The following is a 15,641-nucleotide window of genomic DNA, read 5'->3' as shown; positions in this document are numbered from 1 at the left end:
AGCAGACACGGAGCCAGCTTGGACCCAGCATCTGCTTGGTGGTGGAGAGCCCGTTTGGCTCTCTGAACATCCTGGAAGAGAGGGCGGGCCTCCTCCTAGCAAAGTGCTGGGGTTGAGGGAAACTTCCTGAACCAGGCAGCTTCTCCCCCTAATCCAAGGTCCCTAAGAAGGAAGAAAACTCCTTAAGAGAAAAGTCAAAGAATGGTGGCAGGCTTGCTCTTTGAAAGAGAGTCTTTGAGGAGTTTAAAACTACTATTTTCAACGGCCTTCAAAGAAGTGATTCCTTCATTCTTCTACACAAAGTCAGTCATTCAGAATAAATGGATCATTCAGTTTGTAGGGAAGATATTTTAATGAATTCACCACCAAGACGAGTTGGTATTCCAGTCTCTTATTGGATGCACCAACTCACACTCTCTCCAAGAACCACTTGGATTAGGTAGCTCAGGTGGGAAGCACCTGACACTCTCGGTAGCCTGGCTTCCCCACTTGACTCTAAAGTAGAGGCTTGAAACCAAACTGCTCTGAAAACATGTGTAGAATTATGCTGGATTTCCACTTTCAACACCTCACTCACAGCTACAAATTCTGAGATAAGGAGGTGCCTAAACCATGCCTTTCAAGTGATCTCAAACAACCCATGGAAGAAAGAGTCTGCTCAAGCTTTCTAAGCCCTGGCAGAAATTGATGCTGTTCAGAGTAGAAATTTAGTCATTTTCTTTCTTTTTTTTTTCTGGTCACCCGCACAGCATGTGGGATCTTGGTTTTGATGCGGGATCAAACCCACACAACCTGTAGTGAAAGCACATTCTTAACCACTGGACCACCAGGAAAGTCCTCCTTTTCTTTTTTATCCTCTGTTACTTTGCCTTTAATCCTCACAACACTCCTACAGTGAAGGTGCACTGCTCATCCACCGTGTGCAGAAGCAGAAGCCAAGGCCCAAAGTCATATAGTGAGTGACTCAACGGTGGTGCTGCAGCCAGAAAACAGCCTTTGTGACTCCCAGTTCAGTTCGGGCAAGGCCATTTTGAGACTGTAATTTATTTCTAGAAAGGGCAGGCATACTGTTCAACACAGAGATGGAAACCAAAACTTCTCCCCAAGCTGGCCAGGCCATACATTCCCCAGAAGCAATCCAAACAGAGGAGTTGGGGGGATTCACCCATGGGGGAACACGACTGCCTTTCTGCAAGGAGCAGGAGCGAGGCTAATATGGGGATTCCTCGACAGCACAAGAGAAACTCAGGGCCACATTTACACTCAGATTCAGAGCTGTTCTGTCCATGGTCACTTGTAAGCTGGATGCAAGATGTCCTCTGGCCAACGGAGGGCTCAAAGGCAACAACAAGATGGAGGGAAGAGGAAATCAAATGGGAATCAGAAAGCTACTCCATTTTTGAGAGGGTCAGATGTCAAAGATCCAGGCAGCCAGCCATTTCTCTCCCCACTATACCATAAAATTCCAGTGTAACCATGGAAAAAAGGTGGCTTTCTTAAGCCTTCAGTTCAGTTCAGTTCAGTTCAGTTGCTCAGTCGTGTCCGACTCTTTGTGACCCCATGAATCACAGCACGCCAGGCCTCCCTGTCCATCACCAACTCCCGGAGTTCATTCAGACTCACGTCCATCGAGTCAGTGATGCCATCCAGCCATCTCATCCTCTGTCGTCCCTTCTCCTCCTGCCCCCAATCCCTCTCAGCATCAGAGTCTTTTCCAATGAGTCAACTCTTCACATGAAGTGGCCAAAGTACTGGAGTTTCAGCCTTAGCATCATTCCTTCCAAAGAAATCCCAGGGCTGATCTCCTTCAGAATGGACTGGTTGGATCTCCTTGCAGTCCAAGGGATTCTCAAGAGTCTTCTCCAACACCACAGTTCAAAAGCATCAATTCTTCGGTGCTCAGCCTTCTTCACAGTCCAACTCTCACATCCATACATGACTACTGGAAAAACCATAGCCTTGACTAGATGACCCCAAACAGCACAGTTCACTTTTTTAACACTTGGCTTACAAACATTAGCCAACTGCCTGCTTCCCACTTCCAGCCTTGGATAACATTCTAGTAGCTCACAAGTCCTATGGAAATCTAATCCTATGTTGGCAACAATTTGTCAGCAGCAGAAGCAACACAAAGAAGTGAGCAAGGTATAGTGAGAAAAGCCTAAGCTTGAAAATCAGATGTTCAGAGCAGGTTTTGTCACTCATTAGCTGAATGATTTAAACTCTCACCTAAATTTCCTTACTTACGAAAATGGGAAAAACTATCTACCTTATTGCCTTTTTTGGAAATTATAAATGAAATGTGGTAGCACAGGTACACACCTACATGCTAAAATTCCATTTGTTTCCTTCATTATATGTGGAGGAGATAACGGGTTAGACTCAAGACACATTCTGCCCTTCCAGGGTGCCTTCCTGTACTTCAGAAGTTAATCAGCTAGAAGCTATTAATTCTAAGACCTCCTTTAGGTTCAGCCAGTTGATGCACTTGTATAGATTTAGATGGCTTCCTGAAATTCCTGCTGTTTCTGGGCACGGTCCTGGAAGCCTTGGTTTTTCTGCTGCAGCGTTAGCAGAGGCCTCACCTGTGGTTCCCAGTTGTCCTGATGTCAAGACACAGGTGCAGGGATCCCCGTGTACGTGGTGTGTGGACAGAGCAGAGGGGCCCTAATCCTGGATCTGGTGGTTTCTTCACTACGGGAGGAAGAGGAGCTCTGCAGCGTTTTTAGACTTACTGAGTCTGTTTCTCACTCTTTGTGATTTTATAAGCCAGAATGTGCTTTAAATGCCTTCTTCCTGAAACTAGTCACAGTGGATTCTGTTCTGTGCAACTCAACCCTGACCAATATATTCCAGAGTGAAAAGGTATTACATATTTGACCTAAAACAAACAAAAGACGTCTCTTATGATTAGAGAGAAAGAAAAACTCTTACTTAACTGATGAAATCCCACACATTGGTCCAAACTATCCCAAGACAGGCCCAAGTACCCTCAGTCTGTCACACAGAGTGTCTAGGGTGAGACCTCCTGGGACAAAAGATCCATGGCCCCTCGACACCCATTCTCTCTCCTCTACCAGCTACCACTGAACTCTCCCCTCGTTCTGCAGGTGGGATGGGACTAGCTCACATGAAGCCAGCACTACAGACCCAGGAGGGGCTGGGGGAAAACAGCAGAGGGTTTCTGAGCTTTTATTTCCAGCCAGAGACTTTCACTTTTTCCAATACACATTGCTGCCTGCCGAGAGCCAGCCTTGTTATCTGATGGGCAGTGGGCCAGGGGCTATTGTGCACAGGCCCACAGCTTGGGGCAGGAAAGGGAAGTCTCCCCAAATCAATGGCTATCAGAGGAAGCGAATGGAAAAATCAGGAGTTGGCAGAACTGCTCCAGAGCATTTTCAGTTTTGTTTTTATCTTCATTTCAGAAATTAGGGGCTAATGACACACACAACAGCCGCTGAGGATGAGTGAGACAGGGACCAGAGCAGGACAAGATACTGACCATAGAGACTCACTGATGCTCACATGTTTACCAGTAGGACTGCAGCGAGCCAGGCGGCATGAGCACAGTGCCATGCCGGATGCAGGCAACCCAGGTCCCAGCGGGCACGACAGGGAGAGTGGCTTCTCTGGGCCACCCTCCCTTGGCACTCCAGCCTGCTCCTGCTCTAGTCTCATCAGGCCACTCGTGCCAAGGGGCCCCCGTCATTACCAGCTGAAGTAAAAGAACAGACTGATAATCCTGTGTTTAAGGTGGCCGCAGCTTCCCACGAAGCCTCTCTACACAGGACTCACGCTGCCGGCTGCCCACATTCCTCCTTGATCCAGGGCAGCAGAGCTGGAGCAAAACTCTTACCCAGGATATGGCTGAGTTTTTTGCTCTGTTCTCTGACTCAAAGCTGAAAGAGAGGCTCCCAGACTTGAGCCTTTCTCATAGGAGACTCCTGTCAGGAAGCTGATGCAGTCAGGAAGTTGCCTCCACAGGGAGTTCTAGGGCTTTGGGTCAGTGTTAATGTGCAGGTCACTACAAGTACAAAGAGATAGCTGTTTTTGGACATCAACTATTTTCTCTAAACCTGGTTCTCTCTTGGGGCACTGATGAGGGGAGGAATCCAATCTTTTTTTCCTTCATCAATGGAAAACCTTAACCAATACATCCCCATTTCCTCACACTGGCCCAGGCTGTACAGAACAAAGCTCCTCGATACTGTCATCCCATGAGGCCCTGAGAACACCCTGTGTCTCAACTTGCAAACCTCCCGTTTTGTTCTGAACTTGCTGCTACCACTGCACAGTTTCTGGTCTCATCCAGAATTGCAGAATTTTAAGCAAGGAGAAAAAGCCTGTGGGAGTGAAGGAAGCTGGCCGTTTGTTTCTGCGTTTGTGGTCACTGCCTCTGCAGCTCACTCCTGTAGATCTGTGCCAGGGCTGGAGGTCCGCCCTGAGTGCAGTTCTCTAACTCGTTACTGTCCAGGTGTCACTGTAAGGCATCTCATCCTTGCAACACTTCTCTCCGAGGACGAGGGCTGCCTTCCTCCTTACCCAGGCATTCTGAGCCCTCGGCCTGGACTCCCCCGTTGACTCTCAGCAGGACCCTAGGGTCCCCTCTTCACCACCTCCAATCTCCTTTTCAGCTGTCTCTGTGACTCCCTTCATAAACAAGCTCAGATCTCTAGCCTAAAAATAGCCTGACCTTATTTCTGCCACTCCCTTAAGGCACTAGCCCACCTCTTTTTTTTTTCTTTCATGGCCAAACCCTTTGAAAAAGAACTGATTGCCTCTACTCATCACCTACCCATTCCTGAGGGGCTGCAATCTGGCTTTCCCACTGTAGGTCAAAGTAGCAAGAAGAGGAGCAAAATGGAATGAGAACAGAGACAAAGGCACTTAAGAGGAGCTAGGCCAAATGCGAGTCAGATGTGGCAGGGCTGAGTCCTTTACTGAGGGCCTCAGGGCATCACCTGATGTATTACGGAAGAAACAGTGCTCGAGCTCTCAGTGCTAACGGTGGGTAGAATCTCCAGGGGCAAGGACACAAAGAAGGGTATCTCCACACAGGGAAATTCCATTTGCCTTGTCTGGAGATCTTCCCCAGGGGTCTCTCTTTTGGGTTAACATATTATCTAGTAGGTTTTATTTTTGGTTTGGTGTGGTTTGTTTTTGTTGTTGTTGTTTTTTTTTAAAGCTAATTAGATTGAAAAAAAAACTGGAATTCAAGGTATGTATATTATGATGGGAAAAAACCAAAGGTGAACATGATAGCTGGTTTCAAGCATCTGAAAAGCTGTCATATGAAAGATGTTATCTGTGCTGCTCAAGAGGGCAGTACTAGAGTCAATGGGTAAAGTGAGAGAAGGCAGAATCTCAACTCAAAATAAGGACTAATCTCAAATAAAGAAAGTTGTCTCAAATTGGGTTGGGCTTTGCTGCACTTCCTCATTATTGAAAATGCCGCACTGGGAGATGAATGACCTGCATGTTCAGTTTTCCGCTCAATACCCACAGGTTATGTTGATGTTGGTGGGGAAGGCAGGCCAAGAGACCCTCCTGTTGGTGGGGGTTGCACTGCTAAGGCTTCTCATCTGACCCCATTTGCATGGCTAGGACTTCTCCTGTCCCTCATGCTTAAACCCTAACTCCTCTCTTTCTGTTTCCTTCTATTCCAGAAGGCCCTACCCCATGATCAGCAGAGCGAGCAATCAGATGTGTGGGTGAAAAGGACAAGTCTTTACTCTTGGTCTGGCCTTTCCAACCTGGCTGGCGCCATGGAGGGCCTCCTTCCCACCCTGGCATACTCTCCCTCCTACCTCTCTGGCCACTCCTTTCCTGTGTCCTCCACAGGTTCATCCTCCTCTAACGGTCACTGTCTGGATTTCTAAGGCTCAGTCCTAGGGCCTCTTCTCTTCTTACTCTAGAGTATGTTTAGAAACTCTCATCTGGGCCCACGGCTTCAACTTGATAACATCCATTTTTCTCCTCTACCGCTGGTTTTCTCCCCTCTGAGCTAGAGATCTGCAGAGTTAGCTACCCATCTGCTGTCTTCTCTTGGCTGACTCAAATCCATCTCCAATTCAACCTGCCTAAAATTTCATGCCCTTCTCAGCACCTGAAACCAGGCTCACTTCTAATCTCTGTCTTGGTGAAAGGCACTGCCAGATATCCATAAACCAGTAACTTACCATCCTGCTCTCTCAACACCTGAAAATGCAATCCAATACCACAGTGGTTCTTAACCCTTCTGATCTTATAACCCTTTTTCACTTCTAAAATTGAGGACTCCAAAGATCTTTTATTTATGGGGGTTATAACCAGTTGATATTCACTGTATTAGAAATTAGGGTCAGAAAGTTTAAAACACACTGATACACAAGCACACATTCCATTAGCCAGAGAGCAATGATACTACCCCAAGCAGGTAACCTCTGGAAAATTCCTCTATTTGTGAGAGAATGAGTGAAAAGCCAATTGATGTCTTAGTATTATCATGAAAATAATAGGTTCTGATCTTGCAGATCCTAAATGGATCTCAGTGACCACCCCACCATCTCCCCAGACCACAATGCCATGTTCTAATGGCTTTACCTTCTAAATGTCTCAGATCCACCTGGTCCTTCCTCTTTACCTTCCATCACTAGTTTAATCCACGTTACTGTCTTCTTTCATCTGGACCACCACATAGGCTAATATGGCTTTCCCTTGGAGCCATGCTTGACCCTCTTGGATCGGCTCTCCACCCCTTAGGTAGCTAGAGGAATCTTTCCAAAATAAAAATCCGAATACGTCACCCATTCCTCTTCACTTAAAAATCCTACAGTGGATTTTTTACTGCCTTCAACATAGGACTGAAATCTACCTGACAGTCCACAAGGCTCTGCCCCTCCTCCTCAGCCTCAGCCCATCCTCCTTGCCCGGTTCTCAGGTCTCCAGCCCTCAGGGCTTCCGTTTCTGAAACACATGGCACTCCCCTTTGCGTGAGGCCTCTGCAAGCGAAGCCAGGAACTCTCCTCCCTGTCCTTTTGAATAACTCCCATGCATGTTCTAGGTCACAGCCTAAGGCTTCACTGGCCCTAAAATCAGGTTATATCCTTCAGTTATATGTGCTAACACCACCACACACCTTTTTGGTCACAGCCTATAATTAGAGATGAATCACATCACGAAAAGTGAGATCTGACCTCCTACAGGTATATAAGGGCCACAGGGACAGGAACTGTGTTTTTGATTTCCATGATTCCGGCACACAGCAGATACTCTAGGTAATTATTTCCTAAATGAACAAATGAGTAAAAATACTGTTTGACAGGGAGAGAGATACCATAAGATAATGTGATAAGTGTTAGAACAGAGGTGGGAACCAGGGGTGAACACTCCCAGCAGCTGCCCACCGCCCACAGAGCAAGTCCACGTGCAGTTGAGGCTCCTTGGTCATGGCAGACATCCTTTCTTATCCTTTTCTATTTCTCCTTCAAAGACATCAGTCCAGTCAGAAGGGTACATGGGATCTCCACCAGCAGATCACTGAAATGACTTCTCCCCTCATCCTGGCCTATGGAAATCCTCCATAACCTCTAAAATTCCAGGTCATTCTAGTGAGACATAGCCTCTGCCACATCCCAGCTTTACAAGTCTCTCTCATAATCCAGAACCACCTGGTGTTCTCAGAAGCCACCATCTTCTTTGGTGATCGTGCCTGGCAGATGCCCCTTTTTGTGCCCGGAATATCTGTCTACATTTCATGCTCAGTAATCTTCCCCTCATTTGTCATCTCTAATGTTCCCTCTCTTGTGAAAGCAAAGTCCTGGGCAGAGCTGGTTCTCCCTCCTCTGTGTCCCCATACCACCCTTGGCCTTCCAGGTGCCTCCACTGTAAGCCCCACACCAGCCTAGAGCCTGGGATATAATGCTGGCTGAAGGGAGGAACCCAGGATCTCTGCATGCTGGGAGGCTGTGTTGCCCATTCTGTATATAGACAGGAACTCATTTGTAGAAATTTTACTCCTCAGCACTCTCAGACAAGGAAATTCCAAATCAGGCCCCTACGACAATGACCAACCATTTACATTTAGCCCCCACCTGCACACACGTCACAGGCACTTGCTTAGGAGCAGGAGGCCAGATCACTGCCCAGCGTCAGTACTCACTGCTTCCTCCACAGAGGAGCAGTGCTGCCCCCCTGCAGCCCCTTGGTGTCTACAAGGGCTCTAGAACAGAGGCCAAACTAACAGAGATATGCAGGTTCCTGGACACCTGGATTCTAGGGCCAGAGATGCTCTGGATAAGGTCTCCCTGCTGGGGTACTTGCTCTCCCCTCAACCAGCTTACTGTAAGTACACCAATCATCCACAAGGCTATGGAAATATGAAATGCATATATGGACTTCCAGCTTGGCAACACTGACTACCAGAGCTTGCTCGGGCTCCAGAAATTACTCAGTGAGGCAGACTCAGTGCCTCAGCAGCACAATCTTTCTGCTGCTCCCTGGGGAGGCTTCTCATTCCCACACAAGCTCCATGACAGGACTGATGCTCAGAATGCAGCCCCCCACCCTGTCCCGCCCTGCTGCCAGCTCCGCTCCAGATCTCCAGACAGCAGTTCAGTTTGATGCAATTCTACCCACCCAGAGAGAACCTGTATGGATAGCAGCAGGGGTTCCAGCAACATCAGGGTAGCAACCTCAATGCAAATGCTGACAAGGCCAGACTTCCCCCTTGAAACAAATTGCACAATTCAAAAAAAGAGCTTTCTCCTCAAATGTGGAAAAAGGGATCCAGAGCAAAACTGGACTGCCTGGTATAATGCACAGACATGATTTAGATTTCTTTCCCAGGAAGGCCTGGCAGCAGCTACATATCTTTCTTACTAATGAGCCAACTGTACATATTACGTCAGTAGTCTCCTGTCCTCCCAGACAACTTAAGACGCTCCAGGAGTTTTGTTGGTCTGCATCTTCTGTGAAGTATCAGAACTGGAACCATAAGCAAGAGGCTTGATATCAAAACTCAAACTTGGACCTGATTTCTACCTCCACAAGTCCCTAGTCTTTTGGGGAAAGTATGGTCAGAAGTGAGGGTCCACTGCCACTGAAGGTCCTCAAACAGATGTTTGAGATCACTTTTTTAGGGCTGTTGAAAAGGACCTGATTACCCCAGCACAGCAAGACAGCATAAGGGTCAGGACTCCATCCCAATCATATCCCTATTTCTCTTCCCCAAAGAAAGGCATGGAAGATTATTCCAAACAGCGTAGCAGTCAATATTATGTTTGATGACTGTTTTCTAATTAATAATTATTTTTTAAAAGAATATTTTAAAAAAACACAGGCAGATAGATAAGAGGAAAAAAAGAGATGAGATACTCACTGACGGAGAGGTGCCTGCTCCTGGACTCAGGGGGCTGGTAGATGGTATTTACATCTCCCGCAGACTGGGAAGCTTTGATTCGCACTTGCCTGGACACCCCGGAGTGGGGAGAGGAACTGGTCTGCAAGATAAGAGGAAAAAGGCAGCTCACTAAGGAGGCAGGCTGAGAAATGTCCCCTCGCCCCTCCCTGGAACTCACCACGCTCTCAGCCACCTTCCTGCTTTCAGTGCATAAGCTTCTCAGCTTTCCCCAAAACCTCACTCCTCAATCATATCTGGCCCCTCACTACTTGCTCAATGTCATTTTACAGTTTCACTAATAGAAAGCACTGATACCCGGTGCTCCAATGTAATAGGTGATGACCCAGACACACAGGAACACCAGGCATTCCTGTAGTAATGTGCCAAACAGAAAACAGCTGTAAATATCCTCTCACAAAACTCTCTGAAGGGTTGGGGAGAACAGCTGGAAAAGCAGATTATCTCAGCAGCGAGATCACCTGTTGCGTGGGGGTTCACCGTGGACAATGATGGCCACCTCTGCATCAAAAACTCTGGTTGATACAACATTTTAAAAATAATGTGATATGCTTCTTCCCCCACCATCATTGCTCCCTGAAAATTAGGGTACAACGAGCTTGGCTACTTCATGTTCTTGGAGTTTACGTGTGAACCATCTTGGGACTGTGTTCATCTCAGAAAGACTATCACAGGTACCATGCTGCCAGAGGTCAAGGACTTCAGGACAGGGTCAGCAGCCTTGCTACATCCACCCCACTTTGCACTGACTCAGATGGGCCACGAGGTGAGCCCTAGAGAGAAAACAAAGCAATAAAAGGGGGCCTGGCATAAGAAAGTTTACAACTGAAGCCTGAAGGGGAACAAGTGATGTCACGCTGTGCTCATAAGTAGAGCGCTATGGAGAGTGGGAGCTCAGAATTTATAAATAACTTGGGTCAAAATTTCTACTTGTTTCTCTTTTTCTCTCTCTCACACCCACCTCCCATAAGAAAAAAAAAAAAAAAGTGCGACCAAAACAAACTATCCTGTCCTCCAGGAAAAAGGCTTCCCGCACGCGTTCAGGGGTAGGGTCCAGCTGCCAAGCAGCCTCCTCTGGTCTCCCCGCGCCAGACCTGATCACATGCTGGCTGTCCTGACACACTGTCCTGCTCTAACGGGAAGTCAGAACCAAGGGGAAGTGAGTGTTCTTGCTGAAGCCTCCGATGTGCAATAGCTCTCCGCCAAGGGTCAGAAAGGAAAAAACAATCAAAGCCACACGCTGGGGAAGCAGGTCAGTAAGGGGCACAGAAAGGCTACAGCCCTGCAGTCAGAAAGAGAAGAGCTGTGCAGAGCACCTCAAGGACACCTGCTGAGACACAGGGCCTGACACGGAGTGGGGACTCCGTACATCTCGGCAACACAATCTGAAATTACTGAAGAATATAAATTCTAATCTCTCAATTTTCAAATCTAAAAGCTGAGACAGGAAATGAGGTTCAATAGCTGGCACAAGCATAGGTTTCTAAGAGGAAAGGCTGACTGCAGCACCACGTTGGAAAACAGATGAAGGGAATCAGCGAAGGTTTCCGAGCAGGGCTTCTCACATTGCCACGTGCACACAAACCGCCTGGGACTTTGTTCAAATGCAAGATTCTGATTCAGGTCTGGGGTGAGACGGAGGATCTGCATTTCTGACCAGCTTTCAGGGGATGTTGATGAGGTGGTACCTGGACCACACTCAGAGCAGTGAGGTCCTGGGAGGTGAGTCATATTTGGTTTAAAGCAGTGGTTCTCAGCCCCATCTACCCAGCAGAACTGCCTGTGGGGTTTTTAACACCTCAGACCAACGTCAGCAGACTCTCTGGGGGTAAGGCCCAAGGACTGGTATTTTTAAAATCTCCCCCAAGTGTTGGAAATATTCGGTCAAGTTCGGAAAACCCTGATTTTAGGTATGACAAGAGAAAGACATGGTAAACAAAAATGAGGATGCAGCAAGGATTCAAGGAACCTGGAACAAGACCTAGAAGTGGGAAAGAGAGGGAGGAAGGTGGGGCTAGGAAAAAATAAAAGTGCCTGCAGAGAGTGAAAGGAGTCCCAATGGGTGCAAAGTGTGTAGCTGGTAGAACATTCTAGAAACAGCAAATAGAAGGCACTCGACCATTTTGTGAAAACCTCACTGAAAGACTCTGTGGGTAGCAGTGTGCTCTGGCCGACACAAACAACATGAAATGTCACCAGGGAACCATGTGCACAGACTGCAGTCACTGGAAACCAGGAGATCAGCAAAAAAAAGATTATAAAAGTTGATCCACGAATTATCTTGATAAAAGATTTGGTGTATCAGACAAAAGGAGCAGTTGAACTCAATGATGCAGGGGGAAAAAAGGGGTAACCATGTGCTTGGTTTAGTTTGGTTCATGGAACGTGAGCTGAGAAGTGGCTCTCTGGATCTCAGTGGCCCTCTGTTTCAATGGTGGCACCAAGAGACATTTGCATGGAAGACCATGATAGTTATGATCACTGTGGGAGCATCCAGATTATTCAATAAATTCACAGTTTTTAACACATATGAATTTATTAAAAGTCTGAAAAAATCTGCTTTGAAGCTATACAACTTGAATAAAGGATGACATGTTTATGTTTCTTAAACAAATTCTTATTTCCTTTTTGTTCTCTGATAATCCTCATACTCAAGGGGTTCATTCAAACTGAGATGAGGTGAATAGATCTGTGCTCTTACTGTCCCCACTCTTCAGTGCTACACAGACTTTGCCTAAAGGAATGTACGCTTCAGCTCCCTTTCCTGACTAGAGTTCCAGGCATTTTAGGCTGTTCATGTAAAAAACTGATCCCAACTTCATAAAAATTTGTCTTGTCTTGGACCTTTCTTAGCTCAGTTCCCTCCTAAGTTGAGAAAGGAAGCAAAGGGGGAGAGAGTGACACATATCACAGGTTTTCCTCATGGGCATTACATTTCCTGTTCTGCTTCTAATGAACTGTGGGAGAACCTGGGTGAGGATTTCCAGAACTACAATAATTTCCAAAGACTACTATAATAATCCTAATAATAAAGGATCTTACAATAATTCTAAGATCCTTTTCCTGGATGGTGTCTCATATGTACTGGACTGCAGTCAGAATATCTGGGCTCGAGACCAACTCTGTCACTATTACCTGCTTCACCCAGGGCAAATCACTCTAGGCCTCAGTTTCCCTAGGTATAGATTAGCAATAACCAGGATCCCTCAAAGTCACAAAAATCAAATGAGAAAATAAAGTACCTTAGACACGTAAAATGTAATAATTTTTATTTATTTGTTAGCCGTGCTACTGGCTTGTGGGATCTTGGTGCTCTGACTAGTGATTGAACCCTCACCCTCACCAGTGAAAGCATGGAGTCCTAACCACAAGACTGCCAGGAAATTCCCAAATGTGTAATGATTTTTAAACAGGGCCAGACTAAAAATATTCTAGCCACCAAGTTTTGTTCCAACTTCCTGCACTAGCCCCATTATTCTTAGAAAAATAAGAAGAATTATCATTTAGATTATCCTGGATATTTAGTTTTTATAATATGTATGAGTGACAAGATAATGTTGAGTTTGAGGTTATGTTATGACGGTGGAAAATCTGGAAAGTTATAAGAAGGTCAAGAGCTTTAGAAGGATAAATTAAGAGTTAGATGAACACATGCTTAGAAAAGCAGTCTGTAATAGCAAACAGCTGAGAGTTGATGGCCCAAGGCAGAAGTCTAGGGCAGCGAGAACTACTGAAGGAGGAAGGTGGTCAAGTATCTTAAAATGGCAGTAAAATCAAGGCTAGAGAAAGGTTCCTCAGACTAACAGAAGTTCTGTGATTACCAAAATCCAAGTGTTCTCAAGTGAAAACAATACTGAAGTCTAAGACATGGCTTTGGCCAGGTGAGATGGGAGGAGTATGACTATCCACCTTGCTGAGGGATGAAGACAGAGGAAAGGCTAAAATCTGTCATAGAAAGACCAATAAAAAAGGAATCCACAGAGAAGAGACAGTACATTTAAAAACAAGAATGAGAAGGTAAGTAAAGGTTCAGTTCAGTTCAGGTCAGTTGCTCAGTCGTGTCCGACTCTTTGTGACCCCATGAATCACAGCATGCCAGGCCTCCCTGTCCATCACCATTTCCCGGAGTTCACTCAAACTCATGTCCATCGAGTTGGTGATGCCATCCAACCATCTCATCCTCTGTTGTCCCCTTCTCCTCCTGCCCCCAATCCCTCCCAGCATCAGAGTCTTCCAATGAGTCAACTCTTCGCATGAGGTGGCCAAAGTACTGGAGTTTCAGCTTTAGCATCATTCCTTCCAAAGAACACCCTGGGCTGATCTCCTTTAGAATGGACTGGTTGGATCTCCTTGCAGTCCAAGGGACCCTCAAGAGTCTTCAACACCACAGCTCAAAAGCATCAGTTCTTCAGTGCTCAGTACAACTCTCACACCCATACATGACCACTGGAAAAATCATAGCCTTGACTAGACGGACCTTTGTTGGCAAAGTAATGTCTCTGCTTTTCAATATGCTATCTAGGTTGGTCATAACTTTCCTTCCAAGGAGTAAGCATCTTTTAATTTCATGGCTGCAATCACCATCTGCGGTGACTTTGGAGCCCAAAAAATTAAAAGTCAGCCACTGTTTCCCCATCTTTTTCCCATGTAGTGATGGAACCAGATGTTCAGATGGTAACAAAAGGTTAATGAGGTGATAGGCTGCTAAAATTGAAGGAAACTATAGAGAACAAAGTAGCTGACAGTGATCATCAAGAGGGGATGAAGACCGGGGTGATGTGGTGTCCTGAAGAAGTGTTATGTAGAGTATGATCTATGGGCTGGTGCCAGGCTCCAACATGTGGTGAACCAGTCCCCTACAGTGAAAGTACTGAAATGAAGAGTAACTTGCTAATAAACACTTTGGTAACAATTTGGCAGAGTGACTTATGCCTACTGAATCTAACAATAAAAATCGTGGGCTTATGTTTTGTCTCTAGTTAATTTGTCCACTTTTCAGTTTTTGTGTTTTTTAAAAAGAACTGGTCTATGACAGATTGGAAACTAGAAGAACAAAAGTGAGATTTCATTACAAACAGAGAAGCACTCTTCTAAGGGTAGGACACCTGCTGCTGCTGCTGCTGCTGCTGCGTCACTTCAGTCATATCCGACTCTGCAGCCCCACAGACGGCAGCCGACCAGGCTCTGCCGTCCCTGGGATTCTCCAGGCAAGAACACTGGAGTGGGTTGCCATTTCCTTCTCCAATGCATGAAAGTGAAAAGTAAAAGTGAAGTCGCTCAGTCGTGTCCAACTCTTAGTGACCCCATGGACTGCAGCCTTCCAGGCTCCGCCATCCATGGGATTTTCCAGGCAAGTGGGGTGCCATTGCCTTCTCCAACACCTGAGCACATAGCAATTTTGGATCATGATACTTCTGTTTACAAAGAAGCCTGAAGTCTAGTTGAGGAAGTCCCCAAGGAAAGATTTCATCACCACCAATACTGTTAGTCTTAAATGTAAATCTTTATAAATGCCAAAAAATAGGAGCAGCTTAAGCATTCTAACAGTAGCAAAACTGGTTACTGAATAAAATTATGGTCTATCCACTCAAGGGACTTCTGCATCCTTATAATCATGAAGACTGTATATTAACAGAAAAATGTACATGACAATAAGTGAAAAATTAAATTAGAAAACCGCATAAATACCATGACAACATTTAAAAGTGTGTATACATATGGCCAAAGAGAAACATATGCAAAAATCAATGTTTTGGTACTAGAATTATGTAAGACAATCCTTTTTTATTATTTTAACTTTACAGTAAGTTGCACTGACTTTATAATTTTTAAAATATACATCCTTACAAAGAGAGGCATCAATATGGAATTTATTTCATGCAACATCTAATGTAATGCCATGAGTGTCAGAGATCAGATGGTCACCTTTCATACAGCTCTGGGTGCTGTAGTAGCACCTGCAGCTGAGTGCACCCTTTGATGGATGTGGAGGCAAATGTATAGAATCAGTTGTCTGAAGTTTCGCATCAGTGGAATGGAGGGATCACTATCAGGGTTGCTGGCTCCCAGTTAAACCATCACGTCATTAAATTTCAATTCCAGCTTCTTCTGTAAAGAAGAGGTTTGCTAAAGATGGTCTCTACTTGACTCTTGCTAACATTTCAAGTAGTCACTGTTGCTCTCTTAAGAAGATGGGCTCCAGAACAATAAGATACAGCTCCAGTTCTCAAGGACCTTACAATCT

The 15,641-nt window shown here is 45.8% G+C and overlaps 1 protein-coding gene across 4 annotated transcripts in view; it reads right to left on the bottom strand.

Moving 5' to 3' along the window:
- Positions 1 to 15,641, bottom strand: part of MAP3K3 (mitogen-activated protein kinase kinase kinase 3) — a 60,937-nt gene that overhangs the window by 13,718 nt on the left and 31,578 nt on the right. For all 4 annotated transcript variants that reach the window (XM_069541705.1, XM_069541706.1, XM_069541703.1 and 1 more), the window contains one exon: positions 9,359 to 9,479. In XM_069541705.1, the coding sequence (XP_069397806.1) occupies positions 9,359 to 9,479 (121 nt within the window). The remainder of the gene's footprint in view (positions 1 to 9,358; positions 9,480 to 15,641) is intronic.

Source organism: Ovis canadensis, chromosome 11, assembly GCF_042477335.2.
Source record: "Ovis canadensis isolate MfBH-ARS-UI-01 breed Bighorn chromosome 11, ARS-UI_OviCan_v2, whole genome shotgun sequence".
Classification (NCBI taxonomy): domain Eukaryota; kingdom Metazoa; phylum Chordata; class Mammalia; order Artiodactyla; family Bovidae; genus Ovis; species Ovis canadensis.
Note: the sequence above shows the minus strand (reverse complement) of the source record. Positions and strands in the feature narration are given on the sequence as shown.